Source organism: Branchiostoma floridae, chromosome 19, assembly GCF_000003815.2.
Source record: "Branchiostoma floridae strain S238N-H82 chromosome 19, Bfl_VNyyK, whole genome shotgun sequence".
NCBI lineage: Eukaryota > Metazoa > Chordata > Leptocardii > Amphioxiformes > Branchiostomatidae > Branchiostoma > Branchiostoma floridae.
In genome coordinates this window covers 10952036-10975268 of record NC_049997.1, presented here as the reverse complement: position 1 = coordinate 10975268, position 23233 = coordinate 10952036, and the positions used below count along the sequence as shown (strand labels likewise).

At 40.7% G+C, this 23233-nt stretch overlaps 2 protein-coding genes across 3 annotated transcripts; both read left to right on the top strand.

Moving 5' to 3' along the window:
* The first annotated feature begins 634 nt into the window (after positions 1 to 634).
* Positions 635 to 10527, top strand: LOC118406714. Its single transcript, XM_035806981.1, has 8 exons — positions 635 to 819; positions 4381 to 4505; positions 4976 to 6188; positions 6585 to 6832; positions 7728 to 7827; positions 8460 to 8615; positions 9519 to 9723; positions 10274 to 10527. The coding sequence occupies exons 2-8, from the start codon at positions 4383 to 4385 to the stop codon at positions 10485 to 10487; spliced, it is 2259 nt and encodes a 752-aa protein (XP_035662874.1). The 5' UTR covers positions 635 to 819; positions 4381 to 4382; the 3' UTR covers positions 10488 to 10527.
* Positions 10528 to 12819: 2292 nt separating this feature from the next.
* LOC118406837 lies at positions 12820 to 22713 on the top strand. Of its 2 annotated transcripts, none has more exons than XM_035807190.1 (8): positions 12820 to 12970; positions 15699 to 15822; positions 16205 to 16279; positions 17543 to 17737; positions 18228 to 18408; positions 19233 to 19337; positions 19670 to 19786; positions 20871 to 22713. In XM_035807190.1, the coding sequence occupies exons 2-8, from the start codon at positions 15799 to 15801 to the stop codon at positions 22139 to 22141; spliced, it is 1968 nt and encodes a 655-aa protein (XP_035663083.1). In that variant the 5' UTR covers positions 12820 to 12970; positions 15699 to 15798; the 3' UTR covers positions 22142 to 22713. The 2 variants fall into 2 exon arrangements, with proteins under 2 accessions (XP_035663083.1, XP_035663085.1); XM_035807192.1 differs by having other exon boundaries at positions 12826 to 12970; positions 15702 to 15822.
* The last annotated feature ends 520 nt before the right edge of the window (positions 22714 to 23233 follow it).

Below are 23233 nucleotides of genomic sequence, written 5' to 3'. Positions count from 1 at the left end.
ACGATCGAACTTCCAGAATCTTACACAGAGCGTGCGTTACTTAGATCACTTGAATTTCCATAGTAAAACCCATAGCGACAAGGCAGAAAGTTATTTGAGTGCCAAAAATTACTTCCTTACTTTTCTACAAGGCTCGAAAGCGAATGAAGGTTCACCTGGGGTAAACGCTAAGCGAACCCTTGGGTCAGCGCAAAGCGACCCCATATGATCGAACTTCAAAGTGTGCGTTACTTTAATCACTTGAATTCCATAGTAAAACCCATGGCGAAAAGACAGAAAGTTATCATACTAAAGATTGTATCAATGTATTGCTTTAGTTATGGCAAGGAGATTTGAATAATCAAAAATGATACAATACGATTTGAATACAATTCGACCTTCATATGCTTTTTGCTTTGATTAATAAACCTGTTTTAATTATGAAATGTTGTCTCATGGATTCTTATTAAAGTCATCCAGGTGTCTAAAGTTACTGAAACTTTATCCTAAACTGTGCCCCTTTACTGCGAAGTATTATAGTATTATATAGTATTAAATTTTGTAAGATCCTTGTATACAGATTCGTGTTTCCCTTTGCTGCAAATAGCCGACTACCTTTACACTTCTAATTGATAGATGTTCAGCGCGTCACGTCACCACGGCAACCGGTGACGTCATTGACCTAATTAGGCAAGGAGGAAGGAGCGGCCATATTGATTGTGTTCAGCACAGTCTTTGGCTGGAGATCTAGAAAAACGTTGTCTTTTCAGCATGTAGGGCGTATAGAATACATCAACTACAGCGTTTGAGAGCTACAGTACGTCTCAAGCGACCTACACGGTAAGTTACGTAACTAGATATTGCAAATTGCCAATATGTTTTCATAGTTTTTTGCAGGGGGAGGGGGGCGGCTGTCATAATTTTTTCAACAGGGTATGCATGGTGATTGTTTTTATATGGTAACATTTGATTTAAGTAGAGCTGCTGTGTTTCTCTATAGCATGCAAATATACAAAAGTAACGGTCTCCTCTGTCAGCACTGGAACACCAGTGCTGGAGTGGTCATCAGCACTGGAAGTCCAGTGCTGAGGCAGCTTCAGCACTGAATGTCCTCCTGTCAGCACTGGAAATCCAGTGCTGAGGACGTTTCAGCACTGGAAATCCAGTGCTGAGGACGTTTCAGCACTGGATTTCCAGTGCTGACAAATATTCCGCACTGGAAACCGAGTGCTGAAGCCGCCCACTCTCATGACTCTAGCGACACGACTCAAGGCGGCATGAGCTGCTGTTTACAATTATAACGAAATTAACCTGTCTAAAACGTCTTCAATCACGTTAGTAACTTGTCAAAACAACTGTGGTAACGTTATATACATAGATATCTACCGCAGCTCGAGCCGTAAACATTGTCCAGAGCAATGAAGCATTTTCCTGGAAACAATCGGAGAAAAATATCTTAAGCACAAAGAAGCTACTTCCATTCATTTTGTATTCATCTTATATCTTGCTGCACATAAAAGAGATGTATTTTCTATGTCACACAGACAAAACACTTGTTACATTCGACCATTTAATTCTAGTTCAAATTTATTCTACTTCTTTCTTGTCGCACGAGAAGAAAATCTGACTACCTATTGTTTTTTAAATGATGCTACTTTGCCGCACAAACAAATGTGTCGTCCACCTGTAACTACCTTTTCTTTTTTTCAGGCTTTATTCAACAAAATACAACAGCACATTACAAATCACGAAAATAGAAACATTAATTACAAGCATGACAGGACAATTCTGTGCTGTTTCTTAACAACGCTAAGGTACAATAAGCAGTCAGCTTTAAAAAATCTGTGTCTGTCGCCAGTCTTATTTACCTTACTTTGGTTTCTGATCTGCTGTCTACAATTACCCCGGCCCTTTTCAGGGCCACGTGCCGAAATGATTCCCGAAAGGGCTATATCTATCACATTCACACAATTCAATAAAAGCTCAAAGTCATGGCCTCTTTTTATTCTTTCATTATTTCATGAAATAAAACGGTTGTAGTCAATGTCATGTGTAATGTCAATCTCCGCCAAACAAGGTAACAAGTCGAAAGGAAATAACTCAGCCGTACGGACGCATGCTACAAATGAATATTACGTTCAGCACTGGAACGTTCCAGTGCTTTATAATCGTCAGCACTGGAAGCCCAGAGCTGAAGTTTTTTCAGCACTGGTCTTCCAGTGCTGAAAAGTTCCCGAGCACTGGAAAATCCAGTGCGGAACCCGTTACTTTTGTATATCAGCACTCGGTTCCAGTGCTGACGCCGGTTTCAGCACTGGGTAACCAGTGCTGAATGACCTTTGAACTGGCTCGCCGCCTCTCCGCCGCGAGTTCAGCACTGGTACCCGAGTGCTGACGGCAGTTCAGCACTGGAAAACCAGTGCTCGGAAAAGTTCAGCACTGGAAAACCAGTGCTCGGAAAAGTTCAGCACTGGAAAACCAGTGCTCGGAAAAGTTCAGCACTGGAATTCCAGTGCTGAGGGAGCTTCAGCACTGCAACAAGGCCGTTCAGCACTGGAAAACCAGTGCTGACGTTTCTTCAGCACTGGAAAACCAGTGCTGACGTTTCTTCAGCACTGGAAAACCAGTGCTGAGGCCGATTCGACCCATTGATTCAGCACTGGAACACCAGTGCGGAACCCGTTACTTTTGTATACTTGCCTATAGCATTGACGTTTTCAAAGCCTTCACTGTTCTAATGCGTAGGACAACATAGCCTGCAAGTTTGTCGTTCTTGTATGAAAACAAATCATCATCATGATCGTTTATGTAGTGCTCAGGACGCCAACAACAAATTCAGAAGATAGAAGCCACAACACGTTATACGTAGACCAAGGAGGTTATAACCTCCTTGCGTAGACCCAGAATTGTTCGCAAATTCAAAGTTGTAATGTTCGTTTAGACAACATTTGTGTGTCATATGTTGCTTACCTATGATATTACCAGAGCAATTATATAATGGAGAACAGATCATGTAGCCTCTTTTAAAACTTTACCTAGAAAGGGACCTTGCCAGAAACTTGAGAAAGAACATGTTGTCAGACATTTGCACATGTAATAAAGGAAGTTATATAACCCCCTTGATGTAATAAAATCATGGATTGACTTGTCTTTTTTGAAAATGCATTAGGAGATTATAATCTGACAGAATCAGCCATTTTGCCAGATTGTAACCTCATACCTTGACATACATTGTACAGGTATATGCCGTAGAGAGAGCAATGACTCAGGGACTTAGTAACGATTAGGATCTTCGTCAGTAGACTTGATCAGTTATTCTGGTCAGGTGGTGTGATATCCGTATTAAAGTGTGTAAATTATTCTGTGAATGTAGATATTTTCTTAATAAAAGACAGGACTGTTCAACTTCAATTCATGTCACTTTACATCAATCAGGCCATTTATGACTTGAAACTCGGGATTTATATATTGAAGACCACCCTCATGCACATTCTACGCATCTTGATCGCAATCTCTATCTAACAGATTGCAATCTTATCTCAGATCGCAATATATCAATCTGAGATTGCTCTCCACAGTCGTATAATTTTTCATTTCTTAACGGTAACTTTAGTTTAGTGACCTTATTGGTCACAATTCAACCACAAATTTCATTATCTTCCTTACTGTGCTGAGTTCAGCTAGAACCTTTCACCCAACCTCTAAAATTACTGACTATCAAATGGATTTTTTTACAGTATAAATGAATGGTAAAAAGATTGTATTTACAGTATCTGAAGAATCTCAGTATCTGAGGAGAGAGGAGGGCCAGTTACAGCCCTGGATGGCAGAGTTTTTGTTACACAGACTACTAGTACTTTCACCACACCCCTGAAGTTTAACTGCCTATTAAATGTGTTTACTAGGGGTGGGTACCGGTACAGAAAATTCAGGTCCGGTTCAGGTCCAGAGAATCAGGTCCAGGTCCGGACCTGAACCTGGACCTGATTCAGTATGACTCATGCCAATGGTCTATTTCACTGCAAAGAAATCTGTTTGGTGGAGTGTTCGATTCAAACTGGCGTTTTGAAATCCAACAGCGCCAACTGCACCTGAACGATTGACTGTAAAACTTGGTAGAAATGACTATAAAATCTTCTCTACTTCACTCTTGTTATTTTTTTTCACCTGCAAGCACCAAAACGTGTGAATGGCTGATCAAATATTCTGTTAATTTTCTAATAGGTCCAGCATCCGGTCCAGTCAATTTTTTCAGGTCAGGTTTTTCTGGACCGGCCCAATAAGAAAAAAACGGTTTTGTACCGGTACGCTGTACTGATACCCAGCCCTAGTATTTACCATATAAGATGGATATTAAATGTATTTACAGTATCTAATATTACTCTCTTGTGTTTCCCCCAGCTATGGGGAAGGAACGGGAGGACGCAGCTCTGCCCCTTCTGCCTATCTACCACCCCCCTGAGGAGGAGGGGGGTGATGACACCTCCTGGAACGGCAGCTTCCAGTTCACTCATGATGGACAACAGGTGAGTCCCAAAAATGTGGACTTCGTGACTATTGAAAAAGTATTCTAATGAGCTCAAAATGACATGTTTAACAAGGAAAATGAACAACATGGGCTACCAAACAATGAGAGAGACAGAAAAAATTTAAAGCTGGAGACAGCCCTGGAATACAATCAAACCAGAACAGGTGACCACTTCTAAAAATGCCATCTGGCCAATGTCATATGGTCCCTTAGATTTTCCTCATTGATACAAGCGGTTACTTAGAACGAAAATTGCCACATGACCATGATTTTATTGGTCCCAAGTGGTCATCTTCAGCAGTTTGACCTTACTGTCAGAAAAAATGAAATGAAAGTATTGATAACATAATTTGGATCATTTGGGCCCTAAGATGACTGGACAAAGTTAGTAAAGGACTGAGTTGTTCCAACCTAAATGATTCCAAAGCTGGTGCTGATTCCTAATTCCCTCCGCTTTTTCCATTTCAGATACAGTTTGAAGAGACGTCTGATGACGGCACCATAGTCAAGATGCCCAAGACAAAGCGCCGGACGTCCCTCCTCTTCTTAGACCTGATCCTTCTTCTTCTAGACTATCTCCAGTTCTTCGCCCTTCTCATGGCCATGTCAGAGCACTGGACCTGGCCCGAGACTTGGCTCCGTCATCTCAGCTTCATCTTCCTCTTCAATCTTGACGTCTGGGAATTTACCAAGTTCTCCACAGGGGTGTACGTCTCTGCTAAGAGCTATTTCTTGCCGTCCACTGTTGTTTTTGACGTCCACTTGCTCCTCCTAGCTTGGCTGATACTGTGCACAGTACTGGTGGTGTCCTACACCATCTTCTATGCCGTCCTCTTGTACAAGCAGAATGCCAGCATGCTCCTACGCATCGCCCAGTTACAGCGGGTGTACCTGACGATCGCCCAGGTCATCGCTCTACCCTTGGGTACGACGTTGGCAAAGCTGTTCCACTGCACGTACCTCGATGCGGTCGACGTGTACAACGGTTACACGTGCTTCAGCGGTACCCATTGGGGTCTTGTAGCCGGGGCCGTCGCGATGTCTCTCCTGTTCTTCATCGGCATTGCTGCGTGGATGATCATCAAGATCCGACGACAGATGTTCAGCTCGCACGGAGATCGCCACGAGGGGTACCTTCAGCTGAAGGAGGCCCAGTTCATCCGTAGCATCGACGTTGTGTGGGCTGTTGGACATTTCCATCTCTTCTCCTCCTTCCGGCGCTTCTGGGTGTACTACCGCCCGGTCCTCTTCCTCTTCAAGTTTGCCATCGTGTGTTTCTACGCCGGGCTGATACGCCACCCGCTCGCCCAAATATGGTGCATTCTTGCGTGCTGGCTGGTCTTTCTCGTCGTAGGCTGCATCTGGCGGCCTTTCCGCGTGACGTCCTTCAACTTCATGTTCGTCATCAACTTTGTTTGTCTCGTCGCCAACTCATTTGTGGGCTGTGCCCTCAACATGCCGTCCCTCACGTCCGTATGGCTCACCCCTGACTACCTGTTCTACGAGCTGCTGCTGATAAATGGGGTGTGGGGCCTTTCCGTTGTGCTGTGGTTGGTGTTCCTGCTTATGCGACAATGCGGCTGCCTGTGGAAAGGACACCCGCTCTGGCCGTCCATGACTGAGCATGGCATGGACAAACTCAGCACCACCACACGCCACTACATCAAGGCCATCTTGGAAGGTACGTGTATGAAGTTTAGACATCCAGGTAGGGGTGGGTACTGATACAGTGTACTGGTGCAAAATATGTTTTTCTTCTTGGACAGGCCCAAAGAAAAGGGACATGAAAAAAATCAGGGGATCGGATTTTGGACGGATTAGAAAATGAACGGATAATACTGGAAGGCATTCACATGTTTTGGGGCTTGCCAGTCCAAGAAAATAACATGTCTTAGAGTGAAGTAGAGAAGAGTTAATGGTCATTTTTACCAAGAATTTCTGTGGTCAGAATTTCTGGTCTAAGTTAATTGGGTCAGTTAGTTTTCTTTGCATGAAGATTACAAGGATTTTAAGTCCAAATTCAGGCCTCTTTTTCAGTTACATCCTCTAATAATATCTATATCCTCCATCCCTGAAGGTCGCCAGCTCCTGGAGCGATCCCTCTCCATGCCGGCGCTGTTCTCTCCCGCGCACGAGCTCTCCAGACAGATCCAGATCATCAACGCGTACTGCCGGGAGGCGGAGTACCTCCGAGACCCGTTCCACGACACCCTGTGGGACCTGCTAGACGAGCTGATCGAAGCCCACACCAGGATCGGCCCCATCTCGCTGTTTGCCGAATCGGTGAAGCCATCCATTCAGCAGACAGCTCAGGAGCTGATGAAGGTATGTTTGCAGAGTTCTCCCCAGAGGATGGAATAACGGAAGCCCTCCATTATAGTCCTAGCCCGGCTCCACTATACTACTATTGAAATTTAGTGTGTTTCTTCCCTATTTTCTTGGTTAGTTTTGCTAGAATTAATGAAAATTCACAGATTTTTGTGCCAAGTGGCATCTTTTTTCCAGTCGGCAGTGTCTGCAAAAACTTGGGAATGGGCGATGATCAAAACAATAGTCGTTTTGCCACTTCACAACAAAGGAATCACTATAATACATTAAACTTGTAGTATTTGACACCCTCTGTCATGCAAAATGAACCCATTTTCATGAAAGTGCAGCGCGTTGGTTTGGGTTATTTTTGCCAGCCCCTCCACTATACTAAAAAATTCTGGGGAGAACCCTGGTTTGGCTTGCACTTCCATTTCTGGGCAACAGATGACACAAACTACAGCTTGTGATGTACATGTAAGAAAGAAGTGGTTTGGCCCCACTAGCAGCTTGCTCTGGAACTGCAGGGATGTTTTTGTCCATATCTTCCAAGAGAAGTAAATGAACAAGGGAATAGCAGATTTCCACATTATTTGGTATGTATAGGTAGCTTAGACAGAGATGTACACAAATTGGGACTTAATTTTCATATTCAATAAGAAAAATCTATGTAGTGTTTTCCCATATAGGACTCAAATACATGACATATGTAGCTTGTGGCAGGTGAAACATTAACAGATACCAGGGCAGTCATGCAAATAAATGCTTAATTTGCATCATTAATGAAGAAGTGCCATAATTCTTCTTGTTGATTGGGCTATCAACATTGTGAGCGATGTAACCTGTTTAAAGGTGTACGTAACCAAGCACGTTGTATCTTGCAGCGATGTAAATAAACCTCTTTTCATTCCAGATGATGCCAGAGTTCACCAAGAGGATGGTGCAGCGTGACTATGACTTCATCCTCATGACCCCACTGAAACGGCGCATGCTGCTCAAGATGTACTGCATCGGTGAGGATACATGTTTTGTAAATTATACATTGGACAGTTAATTATGGTTTCTAGATATGTCAATGCAAAGGACCAGCATGCCATTACTATACATATAACCATTGTTGCGTCAAATTGTCCGCCAAGTGGCAATGCTAGTGGACGCAAAATCAAGAGGTTGTGGGTTCGACTCCTTGCATTGCAGCTAGATGTTGACTGTTAGGGAAGCCACACAACATAACTTTTCTCACTCCACCCAGGTACCTGACTTTGTTTGGCAAGGTGAACGTTGTGGACAGACAGGGATGAGCTCAGAGCTCAAACTAAAGTTGACCAATTAAGCTGAAAATTGAAATTAACTTTTCTCTGCTTCCTAAATCTATATAGAAAATTGTCCAAATGCTGTAGGCACATTTCTGACCTGGGTAGCTTTGGGGAACGAAAAATATGATATGAACACAACAAAACTCATAGAAAATTGAAAAGATTTAATTTCCTTGATAAACCCTTTTTGTTTCCGCAAATATACCGGTTGGGCGCCAGTCTGGAAATGTGACTATAGCAAAAGGGTTATTGCAGTGCATTAGTGACCTGACTGCTCATTTCATTACTGTAATGGCGAGTCTTTTTCCCTCTACTCATGTATCACCCAGGTATTTTTGTTAACGGCCGTGCGGAGCGCGTGAATCAGGAACGGGAAGAGGCGGGGCTCTACAAGGTCTGGCACAGGTCGCCGACCCCTGACCTCTCGGGGGATGATGGGTACTTTGAGGAACCATCTGATGACCAGGAGAACACACAAAAACATGGTACGGACATTTGGTTATCAAAATGTTGTCCTTTTTATTACACGTACATACACGTATATGCAGATCAGTCAGGACCACCAGACGTAGTTCTTCCGATCTTTTATTAAGTACCTAAGCCAGTGAGAGAGGTCTACAGACGATCACTGGCTTACTCTGGTTCACTTCTTTGGAATTCGCTAGTACTGGACGCCAGAGCTGCAACCTCAATCTCAAGTTTCAAAAGACTAGTGACACGGTAGCGATCCACGAATGAGTATGGAATAACGAGCTAATGATTATTATTTGTTTTCATTATTATTATTCATTTGTTTATTTATGTATGTATTTAGCATTCCTTTATTCTCTGTATGATCAATAGAAATTTTGTGTTAATATGATTGCTGACCCCTCACCTCCTCCATGTAAGCTCGACCTGCGCGAAAAGCAGCCTTGAAGGCCGATGGAGTATTTATCGAGTTGAAATAAAGGCACAAACAAACAAATATTTTATCTTTCTGAAGCAGATTTAAACTGCAATTTTTTACATCCAACAGTCTAACTCTGGCCATTAGAGAATGGGCATTTCTTCCGTTGGTCTTTCTGCATAATCTGAAAGCACAGAAGCAGTGGACAGTCAAATATTTGGTTAAGTCCAAGTTTGGTGTTGGAAAGTACAAAACTTGCATCAACTTTGCTTCAGGATGTTTCTTGACTTTGTCAGACCTGATTCTGCATATATGCAACTGTGAAATGTCCTATAGTTGCAATCAGTCGTTCTTCACTTTTCTCCTCAGTTAGTACATTTACATTGCTCCCTTTAGTATACCTCAGCCTGTAAGTTTGTACAATACTGTCCTAGCAGGCTTTTAGAATCTTCGGGGGCCAGCTTTTAGGCAGCTAACATATTCCTCTATTTCTCCCCAGTGATGTTCAGGGAACCTCCCCCAACTGCATCAGCCACGTGGAGTAACAACAGCTCCATACTGCTGGAACCAGACATGTTCCCAACGCCAGACGGGGAGGGTACCAGTCGTGCCAGCCAACCCCCTCCCGGCGACACAAACTCCCTGTCAACCAGTACCCTCGACTCTGCTGGGGGCAGGGACAACGCTGCCTTCATGCCAGAAAGGTTGGTCATGTTACGGTGTTTCTATGGTTGAGATCAGAGCACTTGGAAGCCACACTTTGAGCACATTTAAAAATCCACCACACTAAGTCTTACCAAAAAGAGTTGGGGTCCACCCTTTGGTTTGAGTGGATCAAAGGATGAGGAGCCATCTGATGACCAGGATGATTTGCTTTTAAATTAGTAGAAGTGGCAAATAGTGTCCTAGCTGAGAGAGTTTGAAGCGGATGCACAAGAGAGTGAACTACTACAGAGCATTTGCTGTAGAAATAGAGACAAAGTATAACACCAGACTTGCTACATTACGCCTTTGAGAAAGTGGACTGGCCATTAGGTCTTGATGATGATGACTGTATTATTTGTTTAAGTCTGTTCATGAAAACCCACATTAGCCTGCATTGGTCTGCTATGTCTACATGTAGGTTCAGACAAAATATATTGTAGGTAACAAATTTTAAGATTGAAGTCCTAATTAATCTATATACATATGGACCTACGTGACTGTATTTTCACTCAATTGTTCTGAAAATAGCTTCTTTTTCTTCATTTGCAGCAACAGTCTCCCAAGTCTAGGAGACACAGACTCTGGAGACAAGCAAGACACAGCTGGGCACAGCTCACCTGACCTGACTACACCAGGGGAGGGTGACCAACTCGCTGGAATAGCCAACAGCCAAGCGCAGAAAAAGGATGATGGGATAGGTCCCCAGCTTTCTCCCAAACCCGACCACTTAGCTACGATAGCAGAGGATGAGGAAACGCAGTGAGGAAAAAAAGAAAATGGGTAATATTTTAGGAAATGAAAATGAAAATGAATTTGCTTTTAAAAATACTTGGGCCTGAACGGTGGATCAAAAGCAGCCTCTAGCAGCAACTGACAATATTGCAGTAAAAAGTATTGTCAAGCTGCTGCAAAGTACTGAGTAGTTTCTCCTAGGAGACTAGTCACCTGACCAGAGGTCTTTATTTTATTCAAGACTTATCGATGTGATAACTGTTAGAACTTTAGAACTGAAATGAGGCAGAGCCAGTTTAGGAATGTGTTTATCATGATGCAGAAATGCGACTATAGTCCAAAACTGTCCAAGAAAACCACTATTCAGAGGACTAAAGGTACATTTTGTCTGTTGGTTCTCAATGCGTGTGTCAATGGGAAAAATTATCCGAGGGATCGGCCATATTGGCCAGGTGGTCATTATATAAAGGTGGTCTCATGTACAGGTTTGACTGTAATTGTAATCTGCCATGGAAAAGTATACTTATTATATAAATAAGTATTTTGAGTAAAAGATTTTGAAAAAACAAGGGCTTGTAGCAATCTATATTGTAATCTCCCATGCGAATTAAGAAAATTGACAAGTGATGTTTTTCTCATTGAGGCTATAGAGACTAGGTTACTTTGCTGATAAGCTATTTCTGAAGAAATTCCAGATTACAAAGGGGAGCTGAAGAATTACAGTTTTGCATTTTCTTTCACTCTATTCAAGTGAATTTAGTGGCTGAACCACTATATTGAACATAATGCATATAAGAATTTTAGAGCTATTATTGTATTTTCTGAACAGATTTATGTAGATATGAAGGAAGATATTCAATTACAATGGCAAAATATATAACAGATGCTGTTATATTACATGTATATCCTTGACAATGTAAGCAGTTTTTTGGCTACTTAGTATACATGTGTTCTTTTTCATGTTTTTTATTTTGTTGCACTTTTTTATATCATATCAAGTTTTTGTACAATGCACTCAATACATATGTTTTCATCTTCTTTTATTTAGTCATAATATCCATGGTCAAAATTTTCTCAAGGTTTTGTACTGATATATTACACAGCCTGATCTATTTGTATATATTTTTGAACAATGAATTTGCTTGATAGGAATAATATCATGATTTTTTATATCACAAAGTGCTGTGCACTGAGAACTGTATATATACAAAAAATTGCAGTATAGATGTACATCTTTAATGGCTACTATGATTATCAGGCAAACATTACAAATTTAGTATGTATATGAATTGAAGATAGCTAGCTCCAAACTGTAAGAGGTCAAAATCTTCCCTGTGGCAATGGCAAAATTTGAAATCGATGTGCAAATACAATATATACTTGGATGCATGTGATCAATGTGTTTCATAATATTGTAGTACCAAACCCCTGCAGTCTGTAATAGTAAATATTGCAGTACCGTAATGTTGACATTAAACATATAAACTGAAACTGAAATACTTCATGTACCAGGATAGGTGCCATACCCATACAATGTAAGAGGAACCCAACTTGCAGTTATATACTTGCAGTTTGAAGAGTGAAACATGATGTTTGAAATAAACAGTCATCATATGAACAAAATAATGAATCTTTTGTATTTAATGAGTATTTACTAGATATTGTAATTTTGTATGTGCTTTTTATAAAAGATTAACTCCATGGTGTGTAATACAAGAAGTAAGGTTTAAAAAAAATCCACTGGGGATAATGGAGGAGAAAGGCACATTTTTATTCTCTTAAATATTTTTTTCTCCTTCTCTTCTTTCTTTAGAGGCTACCAACTTCAGTTGTTATGATACTGTAGTCTATACACTGTATACTGTAAGGTTTGATCCACTCATACTAGAAATGGCCCCTGCCCTTAATAAGTGTTAGCTGGGTTCTTTTTTTAGGCATGAGGTTGTCTCTCTCCTCAAATACGGGACCTCCATTTAACTTAATGTCCTAACAAAGGGATGTACCCAACCAAAGCAAGGTATTCATTTCCACCTGATTGAAGTGAAGAAAGTCGTATTAAGTGCAATTTTTCCAAGCGCACATTAGTTTATCAGCATAACAAGATTTTAACCCAGGACTAACGTTATAGGGTTCGGTGTCTGATACTCTGCAGTTATTATGGTTGGTTAAAACAAATGGCAACACAATAAGCCGCATCTAAGATCGTAGAAACACCATCGCTTTGAAATCCCATTAAATTCTCTTTGAAACCATCAGAACCTTTGTAAATTCAAAGATTGGTGCGTTCTGAGATACGCGTGACACAGCTATATTATTAGAGACATCCGGATAGAAAAGCTACCTTTTAACTCTGACCTTTCACCCCTCCGCGTTGGTCCAGATTTGTCCGCCATGTTGGTTTTCTAGGTGGGAGTTTCGTTTCGTATTTTGACTTCCCGAAACTGTGAAAATTACTCGTGTTTAGCCACGAAAGGAACGTAATCGTGATTCTAAAACCACAGTGGCGCAGAAAAGGTAAGTGTAGAGTCTTAGTTTATGAGAAAGACGCTGCTTTTTGCGAAGATTTTTCAAACAAGTAAAAAGCTTGTGACGTAAAACTTGTTTGAGGGCGGGTTGGGAGAGGGGCAACGTTCTCGGATTTCCCGTTTTCTTGGAAGTCAAAAAATATGTTCCTTTCGTATTCCGTATAACACGGACAGTTGCATAAAAACTCAATAATATTTTTTGTGAAACAGAGAAGTTGGTGGCAGGAAGGATCTAGGACTTTTTCTGTGATATTTTGGCAAAAGTAAAACTATCACTAGTCGAAATCAGTAACTACAAGTGATAAAGTAAAAAATTATTTGCGGGCAGAAAGAGCACCCCAGAAGGGAACACGTTTAATATAGTCTATAACCCTATCAGAAGAAGAGAAAAATGTCCCTTAGAACTGTTGCAAACGCCCGATAAGAAAAAAAGATACTGTGAGTTAACCATTCAACATAATTTAACCTAATGTTGGAAAAAAAGATATCTGTTGACTCCTTTTCCTGTGTAATAAGTCTTGAGAATAGAACATAGCTCATAAAAAGTCATTTCATTTAGTCAGACAATTTAGCAAGAGGCATCTAACTGAGTAGAATAGTCTATGTGATCATCGTTAATCAAGCTATACAAGGTATAAATTATGATAAGTTGTGTTTGTTCAAACCAGTCACACAGGTATTTCTGAGAAGCCCAGCTAAGCACTAAGATTATTTGTTCATGATTGCTGTGTAAATGAACTCTAAGCCTTTATAAGTTACAATCTTTATGATACTCTGTGCCAAGAAATCAACTTTAAGACTTCTCTAGCCTTCTTCACAGCCGTCTACTACAAGTTCTACTAGTTCTAGGGGCGGCAGCGTTAATTTTTGGGGGGAGCGCTTATTCGCAATTTTCAATATGCCAAGGCTAGATTTTTTGATGCCAAGAATTTCATATTTGCCACCCTAAAACTGCTATCATATTCCCAAGTTTTCCTTTTGTTTATACTAATAGTGTATTGGGACAGGAAGTGGGCAAAAGTTCTTGAGAATATGTGTTTCAAATAATATGAAGAAAATTTCACACACATGTAAATGTGAAGGATTAGAAATATTTAGGTTTGGATACATTACTTTCTTTTGTTGACACCTTTTCAGTATGTAAAATATTAATCAATTTAGCTTAATAAATCCTGTTTAATTAGATTGAATTTTTTTTCTGTTTTATAATTGTAAATGTTGGCTTCCAAGTATCACATTTCTTATCTAATCTTTAACCTTATTTTTAATCACTGCTTCAAGAACAAACTAATTTCTGGCCATTGTTTGTTTCCAAATCTATGTCTACTACCCATTGCTGTAAACATTGATTTTGATTGTAATAATATAAAAAAAACTCTTGTGAAAAAGGTTAGCAAATAATGAAAAAGGTGATAATATGAAGCTATCAATTGTGTTCCTGAAAAAAAGATAAAACTATAATGAAAAGAAAAGTTATGACTACTATAAGGGGGAACACATCAAATGGAGGCGGCACACCCTCAAGTCTAGCGACCATCTCTTCCAGGGAATTATCCTGAAGCAAAATAACTGGTGATGGGGTGAGAGCATATTCCTTCAGCTACAAGACCAACTGAGTTCCGATCCTTCAACTTCTCTAATTTTGAAAAATTATAGGGAAAACCATCATTTTCATGTCAAAAATGATGCACAAAATCGGGCATTTTCGCATTGGATAAAGCAGATGAAGAAGATTTTTCCGGCAAGCACGATTGATACTGCCAGAAAGAGGAAAGTCTAAAGAGTAATCCAGCCAATTATGAAGAAAATTCTAGTAGTACTACAGTTTTTTTAATCATCCTAGACGCTCGGCATTGCAACTTGTCTTAACACAGTGCTTCAGGGGTCAATCTAGGTCACGGGCCTGTTTACATTCAGACGTAGGAATATCCCGGAAGTAAGGCGCGGACCAAAACATAATTTGCACCCAAAACACACCATTTCCTACGCTTTTCAGCCATGTAACCGTTTAATGTCATTTCGCAGGAAATAGTGAGAAATCTCATCTCAAACATAGACCCTCGGAAGCCTTTCGTCACTTCTTTGTCGCGCACTACCTGAAGAACTTGGGTGTGCACCGTTAAGTATACTGTGAAATAACTTAGGTAACTGGACAAATTTGTTCAATGTGTATGTTTGGATATTTACAGTGAGACTGAAAAAGCTAAAAGTCAGTTTCTTTACAAAATTAATGGATGACAAAATTTACATTTACTGTACTCATATGCTGAAATAGTTTCTGCACCAACCATAAGTAAGGAGTACATAACCATCAGATGATCAGTACACAGCAATATTAAAAAAAAAAAACACTAGTGTTTTAAAATATGTACGGTACTAAGATGTTCAGTGGATAGTGGGCCTACCTCTGGATCAAAAAGTTGTGCATTCGAATCCCCACTGTGTTACTCACACTGTACTACTGGAAAGGGTTGCAGTCCTTATGACAGAAAGTAAGCCATGCTCCACTGTTCATTCAATCATTGTGCTTGTAGAAAAGAGCTAGGGAGATTTCACTGGTACAGTGAACCTGTTTACTGTACATAAACATGGTAGCATCTGTCTTCTCTGTCACAACCAGTGGATAGTACAGTAGATGTTTATATTGACTTTATTTGAGCTAAACTCTTTCCAGGTCACTTTATATGTTACATGTACTTAAGTATCTTGTGTTTCAGGAGAGGTGGGTGATGCTGATTGCCAGCAAGTATGGATGTGTTACCCTGAACAGAGACAAGAAGACAACACGCTGCCATCAGCTACAAAACATATCCTAGAATGGAGAGACCAGAGCATGAGCAGGTGTGAAATATATATTCACAAAATGTATAGTGTAAGGGTGGGTACCAGTACAGAAAATTTGTTTTAGGTCCAGAGGATAAGGTCCAGGTATTTTGCAGCAAGAGGGAAAAGAATGTTTTCCATATTGTTACAAGTTTGCTGTTGGTTTGACATTTGGAAAAAAAAAACCTAGTTCGGGAACTATACGGTACACATATATGTAGCTACGGCGTCTTTTCTGAAGTGCCTTGAGTGTGTACAATTGCTGTGAGGTTGTCCACTATTATTTGTTCACTACTATCTTTTAGGGATGTAACTGGGAGCACGCCTAAGTAGGCCATTTTGTAATATGGTATTCAGAGTTTCAGACTATGATTTTTGTCCATGTACTTTGATATTTCAGAGGTCCACAGCAGCAGAGGCACTGCTAGACCTGTCCACTGCCTGTAGGGCCAAGGATACCAAGGATAATGTACAGGTAAGAACACATGACTTTGGGACTGATCATGATCAGATCCTTGACCTGAGGTGGTAATTACCTTCGCCAGTTGGTTACTTGGCCAGGTTTGACTATATTCAGGGCTCAAAATTCATTTTTGGGATTAGGTGCACTGGTGCACCCAGCTTGAAAAATTGGATGCACCAAAAAGTTTTTGGGTGCACCACTTAAATTCAAATAATAACCTAATAATAAAACTTAGTTACAAATTGTCAAATTCTTAAACATGTACCATGACAGACATTTTTATTATCTTTCTAACACTTAGATGTCAAGAATATGATGTATACTAGTATACTTTGATATCTTTACATACATAAACGTAAGAAAATATTAGGGTGCACCCTGTGCACCCACAAAAAATAATTGGGTGCACAGCTCCAATTTTGGGTGCACATGCACCCAGTATTTCGAGCCCTGCATGACATTGGGACTGTTTCATGATCAGATCCTTGACTTGAGGTGGTAATGACCTTCGCCAGTTGGTTACTTTGTCAGGTTTGACTATACTAAATGAATAGAAAAACAGCAAGCTGCTATGGGAATAAAATGTATTGATTTTGAGGTATCCTTAAGACCAACCCACATACCATGTTTCAAGACATCCAGGCCTTCTCATGTTATCATGTTCACAGACGCACACAGACAGACACACAACTGCTGCTGAATCCATAACCATCTGGGAAAAGTTTGAAAGCAAACAAAATGATCGGAGTAACCAAGGACATGGTTTTTATGTGGCCTTCCAAAAGTCCAACTTGAGCAATACTGTCATTCACTTTTACAGTACCAAACTTTCATGGTCTGAGAAAATCTACTCTGAACTAAATGTTCCTGTAAAAATGTTAGCGATTCATTTGTTATCAGTAAATTTGTTCATGTTACAGTTGTCAGTGTGAAAACCGTGAACATAAAAGTACTTTTTTTTTAAATCAGGAAGTACAGTATGTAGTTGGTAGTTGGTAGCAGAAATCTAATGTTCACAAACTGCAGCATGACAAGGTCATAACCCTAAACTCTTGACCTTGAAACGCCCCCTATGTTCAAACACGCCCAGGCAATGCCCATAGCTAGTTCTTTGCCTAGTACGCAAAATGTTTATTTTTCCTCAGTCTTTTCTGTCACGACCTTGTACTCTTGACCTTGAAGCACCCTTCAAGTTTGCAGATCCTATTGTTTATTTTCCTTTTTTTTTGTCATGACCGTGTACTCTTGACCTTGAAATGCCCTCCATGTCCACAGAACAAACACACCCAGGCGATGCCCATGGCGGAAAACTCCCGCGAGCGGCTGCGCCCGTGGCTCATCACCATGATTGACAGCGGCGCCATCCCTGGCCTGGACTGGCTGAACGAGGAGAAGACCAAGTTCAAGATTCCCTGGAAGCATGCTGGGAAACATGAGTACAACCAGGACAGGGACTCACTCCTCTTCAAGGTCAGAAAACCAACATTTTTGTTTCTGTTAGTGACAAATATCTAGGCTTTTGGGTGAACAGAAGTAAATTAGTGCACCCAGTTTTTCAAGCCCTGGTTGTTTCTGTACAGGGCTTGAAATCCTTTTTTCTGCATACCTGCACTGGTGCAGGCAACATTGAAAATAACCTACACCAGACAAGTTTTATCTGCACCACTCTGAATTCAGGAAGTATGGATCATACTAAAATTGTTCAGGAACCATTGCTATTTTTTCTTGTATACTTTATGTTTTCTTATAGGTGGTAACAGTCGATGCAGCTAATAACAATCCACATACACCTACATAATATGAAATATATGTTTAAAACCCAGTGCATTTTTCTGAAATGCTTTCCTTACCACTATTCCGCTGCTTTCAATATTGCAGACTTGAGGCTCAACTATGAGATGTGTTTTACATTGTGCTAGACAGTTCTAAATCTCAGTGATCATGTCCTTAATTTTGACAGGAGTGGGCCAAGTACACAGGGAAGTACCGTGAAGATGTTGACAAACCCGAGCCTGCTGTCTGGAAGACACGGCTAAGGTGCGCGCTGAACAAGCACCCCAAGATTCACGAGGTCAAGCATGAGAGCCAGCCGGAAGACTTCCACAACCCTTATAAAGTCTATGTGTTCCAAGACAAGACAGGTGGGTGGTGGAGTATCACATACATGCAGAGGATGGAATATCGGAGGCCCTCCACTATACTCTTAGCCCAGCTCCACTATACTACTTTTGAAATTTTTCCCTATTTTCTTGGTTAGTTTAGCTAAAATAAATGAAAATTCACAGATTTTTGTGCCAAGTGGCATCACTTTTCCAGTCGGCATTGTCAGCAAAAACTTGTGAATGGGCCATGATCAAAACAATAGTCGTTTTGCCACTTCACAACAAAGAAATCACTACAATATTATACTTGTAGTATTTGACACCCTCTGTCATTGCAAAATGAACCCATTTTCATGAAAGAGCAGCACATTGGTTCAGGTTATTTTTGCCAAGCCCCTCCACTATACTAGAAAATTCTGGGGAGAAACCTGTACATGATATAGTAGTCGTACTTTGATGTCCTTCAAACCACACTCCTTCTTAGACTTAGATACATCTTTGTAGACTTCATTTATTTGTGATTGTCATATTCTTTGAGAGCCTGAATGTAAGAGATCTTTGAAAGAACACAGTAGATTTCAATCATTTTGCTATGAAAGGTTTCATGATATGCTTAGTTTAATGCGATCATAACGTACAATGTATTACATCTTTTTTTAATCATACTATTCATTATATTCTGAATAAACAGCTTTCAGTGACTCTTCAATAGAATTAATCATTCATTGTGCATCCTTCCCTACTTGTTAGCATGCAAAATTTAGAAAAATTTGAAAATTAAGAACCACAGTCAAGAATGATATGTAGAATGATATGATTCAGAAGCCATCTATGTTTTATTTTCTCCTTATGTTGCTTTTCAGATGAGAAAATCACAGTAAAGAAACCTTTGCCAGCTGGGCGACTGTTAGGCACCAGTCTGGAAGGTTATGAGACTACAGAGGGTCCCGTCCTTTCATACACAACAAGTATGTGGAAATGAATTCTTTCACCAACTGAAAAAAGTTATATATGTTTTGGTGCTGTTTGTGGATAAGTTTGTTTGTGAAATAGTATAACCCAAGAAGATGTCAAGAGATCTTTATGATATTCAGTTGTGGATGGATGTCAACAAAATGACGGTCGCCTGGACTAGTTGTCCTCTGGCAGATTTTTATGGTATTGCACTATAACACCTGATTTTTAAATGTCTTCCGATGTGAAATGGTCCTCTACCATCAGACAAACAAAACTGTTTTTTTAGGAATCAAGTTTTGCATCTTGTATTTTCAAACCTTTCGTTGCTCGATGTCGTTCCCAGATGAGAGAGTAGGCAGTAAGAGACCATTGGTCACGGCAGGTCACCTGATCCTGACCAGCCCGGACTCTACCAGTACTTGTGCTCCGGAGCCGATCACACAACGCGCTGTCGCTATAGGTACAGCAACTGTCATGAAGTTTCTCCCTCCTCTTCCCTTTTGCCTTTCAACTGGTACCACATTTTTCAAACGTCTTATTGGAGAAAGAATGATCGAAACATCCAACAATCATTTCATGTTGCGTATTGTTCCAAGTTTCTCCACTTCTGTCGCTATAGGTACGGCAACTGTCATCAAGTTTCTCCCTCTTCTTCCCTTCTGCCTTTCAGCTGGTACCACATTTTTAAAACGTCTTATTGGATAAAGAATGATCAAATGATCAAAATATCCAACAATCATTTCATGTTGCGTATTGTTCCAAGTTTCTCCACAACTGTTGCTATAGGTACGGCAACTGTCATCAAGCCTGTACCATGGCTGTCTCCAGTTTTGAATTTTTTACTATAAGAAGTTTATTTGCAAGTTTGTGCCTGAGGGCTAATTGCAAGTACATGGTATAAACATTGTGACAATGAACAGTCATGAACAATATTCTGCTCTAATACTAGTGTTGGCTATTTCTAAACAGGTTGGGTTTGACTTCTTTTTTGGAAGCAGAGGGAGACGAAAAGTCCAACTTTTTCTCAAATTTGTGGGTTCTGCGATTTCAAGATAAAAATGACTTTCTGTTTGTCTGTCAATATGGGGAAGTTGGGATAAGTCTTTGTGGCTTCTCTAAACAGAGTGATCCTTTCAGTTTCGTTGAATGAGTATTTGGAAATGAAATGTGTTTTGTCTCCCATTGCTTTAGATGTACAGTATTTACAAATTCTTTCACACACTGGTTATCTCCCTCTTTCTACTTCGAGAGGATGAGCGCTAATTCTGACTGTCCCTCCGATTGTTTTGGAGCCAATGTTGTTGATTTTCCTTTGAAAGTGTGTCATTTAAAGCTTATGATGCAAAACACATTTACATCAATTTTATGCATTGAAGTTCAGATTTTTTTGGATGGATGTGGTGAAATTTTTGTCCGTCCCAACATGCAAATGTTTTGTCCCAGAGTGAAGGGATGGGTTTAATACTTGTTCTGTCCCTCTCATTGTTTGGGAGCCAATGTTGTTGATTTTCCTGTCTTTAAAAATTTCATTACTCATTTATTAGTGACAAGGTGGAGAGGTACACCTGAACCTGACGACAACATCAACGTAGTTAACAAAACAATCAAGATCGAAGGACAACAGGACGCTTCGACAAACACAGCTGGGTTTGTGTGTAGAACAACACAACCGGAACAAACACTCATCAAAAATATCAGCCAACCGACAGCCAATCTTGCATTTGTCACAACGGCGGCACAACCAGAGCAAATGCTAAACATTAAAAGTAACAGCCAACCCACGGCCAATCTTGCATTTGTCACAACATCACAACAGGTACCGGAGCAGACGCTCATTAAGAACAACAGCCAACCCACAGGTAACGTTGCGTTTGTCACGACAACTGCACAACCGCTCATCAAGAACAACAGCCAACCGACAGCAAACGTTGCGTTTCTCACAACGACAGCACAACCTAGTCAGACATTTATCAAAAGCAGCAGCCAGCCAGAGTTGTCTACCACCACCCCCTCCATCATGGGGAGAATGTTCTTCAAAATCAAACCACCAAACCCTCAAGGAAGACCACATCTGATAGTGGACGTATCTCCCAACAAGTGTAAGAAACACGAAGACCCTTCACCGAACCCGGCAGTCCCCATGGACGCAAGACCTGTCACAGCTGACATGCCCGTAGACTTGACTCCAAAACCTGTGGCCGTCACGGACGGAAGGTTTGCCAAAAGCGAGAAAGTACCAGTAGAGGACACTCCAACAGATTTGTCTATGTCCAAGGAACCGATACAAGTAAAAACAGAGAGTCTACAAGATCTGCTGGCAAGAAAATCCCCAAGAGTAGAAGAAAGGCGAGATGATAGGATTGAAAAACAGGATGACACTCCCGTATGTACTGCTACGCCAATGGAGGTATCAGACGTGAAAACGGAAACGCAGCAGATTACATCGGATCCCACGGTAAGATTCACGATAGGAAGGTGCATCAAAGTGGAGAAGCAGGATGGTTCCTCCAACAGTTGCGTGCTCACGGACCAAAAACAGCTCAGTCATGTCGAACAGGAGAAAATGGAGATCATCACCTTTCGCGAGGAACCGTTGGTCCGACAAGAGCCGTCCCCGGTGAACGGTCAGAAGATCAACGTTTGCCCGCTTTGCGGGGATAGGACGGCCAGCGTGCCCGAGTTCGACGCCCACATGCGGGCGCACCAGTGGGAGAAACCATTCATGTGCGGGGAGTGTGGGTACAGGACAGGAACCAAAACGGCACTCTCTAAGCACATGAAGGCCCACTTTCCTAACTCACAACAAACGTCGTAACACTGCCGTTCCTCTCGGAAATAATTTCAACAGGTTGGTAGATCGTAGGATATAGGAGTTGTCTTTTACACAATGACTCACCTTAGATGCCTATCAGACATCTTCCTCAGAGCTTCTAACTGGAATTCTGCCTCTATAGGATTAAAAAACAAGACTAGATATAGCGGCGAGAAGCAGAACTCCAGTTAGAAGCTCTGGGGAAGATGCCTGACAGGCATTGGAATGTCATGATCAGCTGAAGTGAGTGGTTGTGTCAAAGAAAACTCCTATACTGCCATTTCTACTGTATGTGAAGGTATGGTGTCATATTATAGGGTAACCTTAGAATCAGTCGTGTGGCATAGGTATATTATATTATATCCTTTTGTATTTTGCTTGAATTTTTTATCTGAATCCAATTTTTTTCTTTGGCTTGACATATGTATGATAAGTGCATACATTTAATTCATTTATTTGCGTGGATAGTACACCTACAAAGAAAACACCTGTTGTTATTAGTACAGCTGATATCACGATTCAATGCCCTCCACCCCCTCCCCCCATAAAACCTTTTGTCCCCGGTGAGCAGACCTATCATACGCTGTCATCACCACAAAACTTCAAAAAGGTTAAGACAATGACTTAGTATCATGCCAAAAAAACTGGCAAGCTGTGGAGATAAGTAAAAAAAGATGTTGCCATTTCACAAGAAAGGTGTCGATAAAAGAGAGTTTCGGGTGTTGATTGATGTCTTCAGCAACAGAAACATCATGGTACAAAGCAGTTCTATCTTCAAAATTTAAGGCAGACATGAGAGTTCCTTGAAAAGGGATCCTCGTTTGTGTCAAAAGGGCAAAACGTAAAGCTTAGTAATAACTAACACAAAATGGTAATACGTGTACATTGCAGGTACATAATTGAGTTGTCACAAGCCAAGGAAGACAATACTAAACAGCAAAGAACACAGATAGATATCTTTTAACTCATATAACAGGAACTCCAAGATAAACTTTATCTTTCGGTTTGACTGTAAAAAGAAATAGAAGATTTTATTTATAGTTGAGATTGAAAAACGACACAGTCCATTCACCATAAGATGTAAGACTGGACAAG